Source organism: Mus pahari, chromosome 5, assembly GCF_900095145.1.
Source record: "Mus pahari chromosome 5, PAHARI_EIJ_v1.1, whole genome shotgun sequence".
Classification (NCBI taxonomy): domain Eukaryota; kingdom Metazoa; phylum Chordata; class Mammalia; order Rodentia; family Muridae; genus Mus; species Mus pahari.
The window spans coordinates 145,144,353-145,155,377 of record NC_034594.1 but is presented as its reverse complement, the minus strand read 5'-3'; the positions used below and the strand labels follow the sequence as shown (position 1 = coordinate 145,155,377).

General features: G+C 48.4%; 1 protein-coding gene across 3 annotated transcripts; it reads left to right on the top strand.

Moving 5' to 3' along the window:
* Positions 1-751: 751 nt before the first annotated feature.
* Positions 752-9,448, top strand: Slamf8 (SLAM family member 8). Of its 3 annotated transcripts, none has more exons than XM_021198929.1 (5): positions 752-915; positions 3,022-3,348; positions 6,599-6,901; positions 6,982-7,089; positions 8,715-9,448. In XM_021198929.1, the coding sequence occupies exons 1-5, from the start codon at positions 780-782 to the stop codon at positions 8,774-8,776; spliced, it is 936 nt and encodes a 311-aa protein (XP_021054588.1). In that variant the 5' UTR covers positions 752-779; the 3' UTR covers positions 8,777-9,448. The 3 variants fall into 3 exon arrangements, with proteins under 3 accessions (XP_021054588.1, XP_029394938.1, XP_029394939.1); XM_029539078.1 differs by having other exon boundaries at positions 871-915; positions 6,982-7,095; positions 8,715-9,156; XM_029539079.1 differs by lacking the exon at positions 3,022-3,348 and having other exon boundaries at positions 871-915; positions 6,982-7,095; positions 8,715-9,156.
* Positions 9,449-11,025: the final 1,577 nt, after the last annotated feature.

Here is an 11,025-nt window from a genome sequence, read left to right as displayed (position 1 = left end):
GCTCTGAGAATGGTCCTCAGCCTTACACAAAAGCAAAAGGGCTAACCATATCTGGTAGTCATCCAATCACTTAACGGCTATTGATTAAACAGTAAGCGTGTCCAGCACAGAAACAAATATGCATGTTGCTATTAAACAGCCTGGAGAAACTGTGCAGCTATGACCAGCAGCATGCAGAGGATACAAGGAAGCGTAAGGATACAGGGGTTCAAAGTGTTTCTCACTCTGCTTGTAGGCAGGGAGCCTTGAAGGACAGCCTGGTGGGCTAGGTATGGCCGCTAGGAAAGCCAATCCAATGTGTGCAGATGTCAAACCACTGTTCTAAAAAGAGGTAGTCTGGCTGGGATAACCAGAGAGGAGAGCGGATGTGGGCAGCCAGTCTGGAGAAGCTGAAAAGCCTCCCGTGCTAAGCTAAGTATTTTGTCTTTATCCAGAGGCCAGCAGGAGAGTTTCAAAGACTTTTGAGCAGAGGGGAAGTGCATAGATGAAAACTGCAGCTCAGAAGGCTCTCTGTGGCAATGATGGGGATTTGGCCCATCCACGGGCAGGGCTGGATGCAGAGAGGCCTGGTGACCATGTGTAAGAAGCGCGTGGACCATGTGGATGTGCTTGTCACCACGCTCTGACCGGCCATGTGCACAGAAAGGAGGCTGACTTACAAGAACCGGCTCCTGAGAGCCAAGCGAGTCCCAGCTGGGCCTGCAGCCAACTTCCACTTTCCCCCGGATGCTTTCGCTTTCAAGACATCTTGTTTTGAGTCAAGATTCCTCCTTCTGAACATGGGACTTTCCAGCAGGACCACAGCTCCTTCCGTGCACTCATCTGGCCTAGGATGGATACCCTGGTTTGCCGAGGGAGTCTTCCAAGGGAGGACGGCAGCCATGTGGTCCCTCTGGAGTCTTCTCCTCTTTGAAGGTAAGTGGGGCAGATGGCCAACCTGTCCTCAGGGAGCTGAAAGCCCCTCCCCAGCTGTCTTCATCCGACTGCTAGGCAGCTTGCCTCTCAAACCCAAGTGAGAATCAAGGAGCAAAGGAGAAGTGAGGTGTGGAGCAAGTTCTGGAGCAAGCTCAAACGGTATCTTGGACAAAATAAGGGGAGTGGCAGCAGTGGCATCTGTATCCAGGAGACACCACCCGTTCCGGGACCCAGGGCAGCTTGAAATGATGGCAGTTTTGAGAGAAAGTTGGGTGCTAGGGTGATGGGGATCTGGCACTACTGGCACATGGGGATTCTCCAGTCCGGGGGAAAGAAAGGTGGGTAAGGCAGAGGAGGGTCTCTAAGGAGTGTTTGGGCAGCTTGTAGGGATGCTGGGGTCGCCCTCTGTACCCTGTACAAGAAGAGATGGACATTGAATGAAGAAATGAGGTGACAGCAGGTTAAATTTAGTCCCCGTGGGCATGAGGATGGCTGATAGCAAGCTGGTGGTGGGAGTCTCCAAACACGAGCTGACTCCTTCCATCACTCTGGTGGCTGAGTTTCCCTCTTTGATCCACAAATAGCCAACGTGACACGGAGTTCATGGATCCCCAAACTCAAGAGCCAGGATGTGGCAGAACCTCAGACTTAAGGGGCATCCAGGGTTAACACTGAGTCTGTGTCCTTCAGAATAAAGATGGCTGGGCCCAGAGAGGTTAAGGATATAGATGAGGACCAGAGTTGTGATCACTAGGGTGGCCATCTAGACCAGATCTCCTGATCCAGCTTCCAGCCCTTGGATACATTATGCATCAGCCCTTACTCTGCCCTGCATCCTTAAGCCTCCTTCAGTACCAGGCTCGGGGTCAGTCCTCAGCAAATCCAGTGCAATGTACTGAGCTCCTACAGTCTGATATTAAACTGAGGGGAAGGGGAGAACTGCACGTATAAAGATAAAGGCATTTGCTCTTAACCTGAAAGAGCCCATGTCCCGGAGGGAGATCCTGGTTCAGAAACAGACACTACTAATAGGACAGTGTGCTGATCTCTGGTCACTGTGGGAAATCAGAAAGTAACCTTGCAGTGAGTGATGGGAGAAGTTAGAAGTGATGGTGCTGCTTCCAGAATAAGCACACAAGAATGAGGCAGAAAAGGAGTCAAGAGGGCGGCTCAAACAGGATTGTCTTCCTCATATTTCAAGCTCAAAACAGTCCTTTTAACTTCAGCACCTTGCTATCTCACCTCCTGCCTGTCTCTTTCCCTGTTTTAGATCACAAATAATGATATGCAATGGGTCCCAAAACCTGGGAGCATCCTCTGAGTCCTCCCCCTTCACTCTCAAACCTAATCTAATACCAGAGTTTGCTAACTACAGTATTACTCTGTCTCCCCATGCCCCGTGGTTCCATTCCTTTGTTTAAGTTTCCACCTTTATCTTGCATTGAAAAAACAGCCTCAGCCTTTCTGCCACCTCCAGGGCGGCCTCCGTGCCTCCTGTCTTGACCATCTTAGACGTGCAATTTCATCGTGTCACCCACGCACGCACGCACGCGCTTGCGCACACCATGGTTCGAAGGATTTTAAAAAGCTCAAAAACTAGGGCTCCTTTATGGTACAGTGAGGTTCCAGGAACTTTTGGTGTCCTTCCCTCCTTACTTCTCCTTGACAGAACCACTTTCATTTCCCCCATGCTCCCCCCTCTAAACCTCCACCCCCTCACACCACCCCCATAGCGCTTCTCCATCACCATCCCAGTAGCCACTGTTTGTCTGGCTAATTCCTGCTCCTACTTTAGGATGCTTCTCTGAGGCCGCTCCAAGCTGGGTGAGGACCCCTATTAACCTACTGTTGAGACACTTTTTCTCACCATGATACTTAATTTGTTTTAGAGGCTGACTTGAAGTCTGGTTTCTCCATGAACAGAGACCAGATTCTCTTCCTGATTTGTTCCCCCATCCATGGGATACTCTACGACACCCTCAGTGCAACTACTGTGTGGTGGAGGGCCCTAATTCAATTCTGAGCCACTCAGCCATTTGGTTTGCCGAGAGTGGAGCAAGACGCCTACATAGGCAAACTGACCAGGGTTTTTTTTTGTTCTTACAGCTCTCCTTCCCGTTGTGGTTGTCAGTGTCCAAGTGCTAAGCAAGGTAGGGGACTCCGAGCTGCTGGTGGTGGAGTGTCCTCCGGGCTTCCAAGTGCGTGAGGCTATCTGGCGATCTCTGTGGCCATCAGAGGAGCTCCTGGCCACATTTTTCCGGGGTTCCTTGGAGACTCTATACCACTCTCGTTTCCTGGGCCGAGTCCAGCTATATGACAACCTCAGCCTGGAGCTTGGACCCTTGAAACCTGGAGACAGCGGCAATTTCTCTGTGCTGATGGTGGATACAGGGGGTCAAACCTGGACCCAGACCCTGCATCTCAAGGTGTATGGTAAGTGTGCCCAATACTGGGTCCCTGACTCCTCCTACAAACTACCAAGCAAGCATCTGGAGCCCTGGGAGCTGAGGAGGACAAGGTTCCAGAAAGACCTGGCCTTTGACCACATTGCTAAGTCAGGGAACAGCTGCTCCCCAGAAGTCACATCTAAAAAAAAAGCTCCCCACACACTTCCCAGGTGAGCACCTCTCAAAGCAGCTGGCTTCACCGGCACCCCAACCTAACCTGTATACGTTCATTCTTTCCTTGGCTCAGGAGGCTGGGAAATGAACCTTAGCCTCTGACCTTTACCTTTTCCCCCAGTTGTACAGTGAGTGTTTTAGTAAGTACCATGCACAGTACCCGTAAGGATAAAGCACAGTGGACTATAGAACAGAGCATGGCCTGGCTATTCATTTTAAGGTATCATCATAGATTGTAAGTGATACTGTTTTGTATTTGCCACTAAAAAGGAAAAGAATGTGGCATGTGACATAATTAGTTTTTATTTACAAGTTAAATTCAACTTAAACTATAATTAATTAGAGAATTTTTGTCCTATATTTCTATTTTGTTTTATCTTGATTTGTGTTGTTCTAAAGTTAGTGCTAAAGATTCAAGCCAGGGCCTTGTACACACTTAGAAAAATTCTACTAGGGATCTAGAATTTCCACAGCCTTATTTTTCTTAAAAGATCTTTTAGCTGGTCTGGTTGACACATGCGTGTAATTCTAGCACTTGGGAGTCTGAGGCAGGAAGATTGCTTCAGGTTCAAAGTCAACCTGAGCTACATTACCTGAGAGCTAATAATAGTCACTGTTTTTACTTCTTAGTGTCCGTGGGGTGGGCTGTGCCCCACTAAACTGGCATCACTTATGCAGCTGCATGTAGCTCTGCAGCGGAAGTGGATGAACTGAATAAGGATGGGATGCACGGTCTCTCCTCCCACTCCTCCTCTCCCTCCCCTTCCTCCTCCCCCCTTCTCTCTCCTTTTCCTCCTCTTCTTCCTCCCCCTCCCTTTCCTCTTCCCCCTCTTCTTTCCCTTCCTCTTCCTCCTCCCACTCCTCTCCCCCTCCCCTCCCCCTCCCTCCCACACATTTCCCCTTCCCCTCCTCTCCCTCCCCCTCCTTCTTCATTCATTTCTGCTGTCCCAGGCCTTTTAACTCCCATTTATCTCACCTACCTAATGGCTTGAGACACAAATGTGTGTGGCCCCACACCAGTATTTCAGTAAAAACTCAGACATGTGGAAGGTTACAGAGAGTCCAAATTACAGAACAGAAAGTGGGGATAGCGACTAGAACGGGGAAGCAGGGGTGGGGGAGAGGCTATAAGCAAACTGGGAAGGATTCTCAAAGCCCCAGAGATGTCTATCGTACCTGCCCTTGGGTGAGCCATTCAGGGTGCTAATGCAGTCAGAGGTTGAGCTTCAGGACACATGAAGGCCTGAAGCAAATTGTGTGTCTTAGCAGTCAGAATGCCGGCTGGCTTTCAGCACTGTTTAGCCCCCTATCCCAGTGCCCTTGCACAGTGAGTAACCTCCACAGCCACGCAGGCCCTGGGGCCTCTTCCCCACTCCAGTCTCAGCTGCCGCACATGTGAAACAAGGACATTGAATGTGGTGATGCAGGCAGCACCCACACCACTAAGCCCTAAACTGCCTTGTTCGCAGGATCTGAATTACAGATTTTAAGGAAATTGCTGTTTTATTGCTTCCAAATACATAGCGTGATTAGAACTAATTGCAGGAAGCTGCCAAGCCGCCGTCCTTAGGAGCTCAGCTTTGACAATAGATAAGAATGATTTGAATTAGCAGATCGGTTACCAGAAATGTCGATGGGTGTTTCCACCGCGCCTGATCGTGTTTGGAGGCAGCTTGTCCTCTTAAGTGGTGTAAATATCCCCCCTGTAATCTCTGTTTATACTATTAGTATGCCCGGCAAATCATTTCTTTTTTTTCATATCACAAATCCCACCAGATTGAGCTGGCGTTAATGAGGTTTTACTCAGCTTGACTTTGGAATGCTGTCAGAGACTCAGCCCTCCTGTCGTCACTATAATGCTCTCCCACTGGCCTCATTGCTAGAGACCCAGGGATTTGCTCATCAATCTATATAGGAGTGAGGAGCCACGCACGGCTTAGGATGCCAGGACACTAATTTGTTCAGCAGCGCAGGTATCAAGCACCGTTTTGCCAGCACTAGAGCGCCAAGGTATGGCAATAACAAGACAGAGCCCCTCCCCTGAGACTCCTCATGCACAGCATCTTATGCCCTGACGATTAGGGTTTTTTTTTTTATTTATCGTCATGTCTGTGTCTGTCTCCTTCACTAAACCGTAAGCTCCCAAAGTACAGGAATGTGTGCTCTTACCTGAACTAATAAATACTTGTCATCCCTTGTTTAGTGACTTGCACACTGTAAAGGAAGCACTACAAAAAAAGAGAGAAAGAGAGAGAAAGACAGGAACAGGGTGCCTAGAGAGTTCTGAGTCACACCTGAACTGTCAGGGTAGGTGTCACAGTCAAGGCATAAGGCAGTGTGTCCAAGGGGGAGGTGTCTTTTTTTCTTTATTTATCCATTTTGTGTCTCGATCTCAGCCCCTCCTCTCCTCCCAGTCTGCCACACACACAGCCCTTCCCCCAGGTCCCCTCCCCTTCTCCCCTGCTGGGTACCAGTCTACTCTCCCACATCAAGTTACTGCAGGACTGGACACAAGCTCTCCCACTGAGGCCAGACAAGGCGGCCCAGTTAGAGGAACAGGATCCATGGGCAGGCAACAGAGTCAGGTACAGTAGGGGCAGGGGTTCTTAAAGGATGCAAAGGAGTTGCCCAGGTGGGCAAGAAGGGAAAGGATAACGCCAGGTAGGGTGGCACACCCCTGCAATAAGTAGAAGCAGAAGGATTCTGAGTATGAGGACAACCCAGAATACAGACTGAGACCTTGTCTCCAAAAGATGATGCACAGAGCACTTCTGTGCACGGATGAGCCACACAGAGGCATGGAAGTCACGACGCAGCACCTCACGTTTGGGAGAACTGGAAACCAATGGACTAGGCGAGGAAGACCAGCAGAGAGTGTAACTGAGGAGGTTGACACAGATCACTTCATAAAAGGCTCTGGGTCCCAAGTTAAAGAATCAGCAGAAGGGAGATGAATGAGATTAAAGGACAAGAGAGGCATCTGACCATGCACAGAACAGACTGAGCTGTGACCTTGCCCCAGCAGCCTTGTAACCTAACCCTCTCTGCTGCTCTCCCCACAGATGCAGTACCCAAGCCCGAGGTTCAAGTGTTCACTGCAACCGAGGAGACTCAACCCCTCAATACCTGTCAGGTCTTCTTGTCCTGCTGGGCCCCCAACATCAGTGACATAACCTACAGCTGGCGACGGGAGGGGACAGTGGACTTTAATGGCGAAGTACGCAGCCATTTCTCAAACGGACAGGTGTTAAGTGTCTCACTGGGGCTGGGGGACAAGGATGTGGCCTTTACCTGCATTGCCTCCAACCCTGTCAGCTGGGACATGACCACAGTCACCCCCTGGGAGAGCTGCCATCACGAGGCAGGTATGCCGACGACCAGTAGGCAGCGTTTGAGGGATCATGGTGCATCAGGCCTGTCTCTGACTCTACCTTCCATGTTGCAGCCTCCGGGAAGGCCTCCTACAAGGACGTGCTACTGGTAGTAGTGCCAATTACACTGTTCCTGATCCTGGCTGGTCTCTTTGGGGCATGGCACTATGGCCTCTGCTCAGGTAGGAGTCTTATAAATTGGGAAAGGGGTTTGGGAATTCTGGGAAGGAGCTGGGACTGCTCCCACCAAGATTCACAAGCTTGCCCCTTTGCATCGCCTGCCATACACCTCAGCCCTCTCCAACCAGACTGAACAACTTTAATCTCCCTCTGCAATTCTTCAGATGACCTGCTCCCTCACATACTTTCCCTCAAGCCTGCGCACATTATATTCTTTCTACCTAGAACACACTTTATGTGATCTTACCTCTCCATTCCACCCTCGCTTGCTGAGTCTTCAAGGTGAGTGTGTTCCAGAAAGTCTTTCCTAACTCCCCCGCTACCTCCCTACCTTTAGTCTGAGTAATATCCTTCCTTTAGTCACCTTGGATCACTCCGTTCCGAGGACTAGTTACCTGTTTGCTCCTACTGACTTCTGAGCTTTCCAAAGGCAAAGGGTGGTTCCCTATGGGACACACCCAACAGGTCATTGAGCATCAGTGACTCCTGGAACAGTAACAGTCTTAGTGATCAGTTACTGACGAAAGGTATAGAGAAATCCTAATCACTTCTTGCCAACTAGTCTTGAGAAAGGAACTCTAAAGGAGAAGCCCCCCCCAACCCACCCCTGACCAATGGCTGATAACACCTCTTTCCACAAATGAGTGGTGAGGAAAATCTTGTTAGACTAGGCTCTACACACAGATTAGACCCACATCTGCCCAGATGTCCCATACCTTGTCCCTGAAGGAGTATCTCAGATGACATAGACTTCATGGTTGTTTTCATGCTGAGCTTGCTGGTTTCACTGTTATTCACGTCCTGGAAGACCAGGGTCTTGTTCTGTGATTAGGCACTGAGTCCAGGAGTGACAGGTACTTGTATATTCTTCTCAAGGGACAGGAAAAGTGGGCTGGGGTGGACAGCTGAGAGTGTACCCCATTTAGAGGTCCTATCTGCTAGGAAGAGGATCTTTCCTAGACCCTTTGATTCCCAAAATTTGTAGTAAGAAAGTAGAAACCTAGAAAAGAACAGCTTTTAAAACCCATTTTATTGAGATATAAATCATCCCTTGTACAATTCACCTAGTTAAGGCATGCAATTTAATGGCTTTAAGTTAATCCGGAGCTTAGCCTCCAACCCACAACCACCTTTAGAACATTTCTATCGCTTTTCCCACCAAAAGAATACCATAACCACTTAGTTAACATTCCTCCACCCCAGTGCTTCCCCCAGCCCTAGGCAGCCACATACCTACCTTCTTCGTCTATTCTGGACACTTCACATGAATGGAATCCCACTCTGAGGTTCTCTGTGATGGGCTCCTTTTACTTATCCTTAAATTTTAAAGGCCCATAAAAAACTGACTGTGGCCACCTGGGATGATGTAAAACCTCTACACAGTGTGTCCAGAGGCTTGCCCTAGCTCTACCGCATTCATGGCGCTAACTCATGGCATAGATGCAGATGCCATGCACACACTAAGAAGAGGGTCCTGTTCTTAACAAACATCTCCTCTTCCAGGGTTTTAGGACATAAAAAGGGGTGATTGGGTTCAGGACATTTAGTGATCAGAAGCTTGAGGCCGGGTGCCAGGTATGCCAAGACTCCAAACACTGAAGGGCTAACTCTCTGATCTCCTCATCAGGGAAGGGAAAGGATGCTCGCACTGACAGAGTGCTTCCAGAGACAGAGAATGCCCTCGTATAGATGTCATGAAGGACAACATAAACTGGTGCTTGGACCATGAGGAGATACCCTGCTCAGCCATGTGATGCTCCACACCTGGACACCTCCAGGATCCTCATAACTTCTACAAGTCGGCCTGCCTCTAGCCGACAGCCAAGAAAGCCAACATCTGGAACATCACCCTGGCCCAAACTTCCTCCTTCCTCCATCCTGTTTGCACATGCTGGATCCTCTCTGGGCAAGATGAACCAGTAGGATGCTTCCCTCAGAACACTGGACTTTCTCTAGGATCCACAGGGACATTGATTATCCAAGGTGTCCATTCTTCTATCACTGTACATAAGGTCCTGCCCAACAGCCACCAAGAGACTGCCTCCAGGCCAGGACCTGGGCTCAAAGAGAGATGAGATGTTTGAACATGGAAATTGAGCTAACCATTGACAAGTCCAACCCCTGGGGTCTGGGGTCCTTGTGTTCAAGATGTTGTTATGAGAAAAGGCAAAGAACAGGGAAAGATGGAGAGTGAAGCTTTCCCTTTCTGGTCTGAAGGACTTTAAGATTATCTGAGTTTAAGGTCCCTCAAAGGTAAATCGAGGTTACAGATGATGAGGGGTTGGTAGCTAATGCGCCATGTTGGGATCGAAACCATTTTTCTGGTAGCACCATATTAATAGATATCTTTGTTGCCATTAACTCTTGTGTCTCCTGCATATCTGGGGTGGTGTTTCAAGCTTTCTTCATACATTCTACATGATTGTCAGAAAAAAAAAAAAAAAACAAAAAGAGTTTGACCCAGCCAGCAGGAAATTCTTCCACAACTTCAAGAGAAACAGCTAAGTTCTGGATAAGTCTGTCTTCCTGAAACTGAGAGAATGAAGAGCCATAAAAAGCTACACAGAGGGCTGGAGAGGTGGCTTAGCAGTTCAGAGCACTGACCCCTCTTCCAGAGATCCTGAGTTCAATTCCCAGCAACCACATGGTGGCTCACAACCATCTGTAATGGGATCTGATGCCCTCTTCTGGTGTGTCTGAGGACAGCGACAGTACTCATATACATAAAATAAACCCTTAAAAAAAAAAAAAGCTACACAGGAGGAAAACTGTAGAGGAGAAGAGTACTGAGACATTTTAGACTCAGCCATATTTTTTCAGGTGCAAGAGGAGATAATCCACCCAAGTTCAAAGGGAGAGACAAAGTCCCTACCACTCAATTGTAGGATCATCAAAGGTCACTTTGACATATACCATAGAGGATATAGATATGGCCATTTTGGAAGATGTGTCTTGCACTGAATGATTCTATCCTGAAAGCATCTAGGCTATTTACTGCTTCATGGTTAAAAAATAATAATAATAATACTTTAATATAATAATAATAATAATAATAATAATACTTAAAAGTTAAACTTATCGTCAGAGAATAGTAGGTTCACACATATTCCCATCCAAATGTAGTGGGTTTTATCCTGGGTCCCCACCAAGACCTTTATAATAGAAAGGAGGCATTGAAGAAGCAGAGGTAGTTTTGAATATATTTCCTAGGTGGCTTAGTCTCTCCACCCAGGAAGTCAATCCTGCCCTGGAACTTTTCCTCTTCTCCCCAATGCCAAGACAGACCATCACTTCATCTGAGACAAATGGAATCCACTGGCTTGTATGTTCACATTACACACCTCCTCTCCACTTATCCAGGATTCTCCTTGCTGGCTTTTCTCAGAGGTCCCTGGCTTTACATAATTCTTACTCTCTCCTACACTCGCTTTTCTCCTATCCCCTTTCCAGCATCCTCCTGCGGCATGCACATACCCAGTCCACTCAGCCACTTGTGCTGTCCTCCCCTGCCACCTATAGGCATTTTCTCACCAAATCGTGGAAAACCAGCCTGTCCCTAAACAGGGTGAAAAGGATCGAGTGGTGAGCCATGGACGTTCTGGGGTGATAAAACATTTGCTATCATCCTCTATCCCCACAGCCTCACCTCGGATCAGAGCACAGTTCTCCTCTTCATGAGGTGACTCTTCGAGACAGTGGTATTGCACTGGGATTTACCAGGGCCTCTTGGAACAGGCTCCATGCTACTCAGACAAACACCCCAATGACTCACTTGTCAACTAGCAGACTTATTACCCTGCCTCTGGAAAACACAAAGTACATCTGGGAGACCAGTCTTATTCTAAGAGGCATTGGGAAAGATGCTTTAAAAGTTACACCATCCCAAGTATGAACTGTGGGTGCAGCATCTGCTGGGAACTCCTCAGGGCACTGAGGAG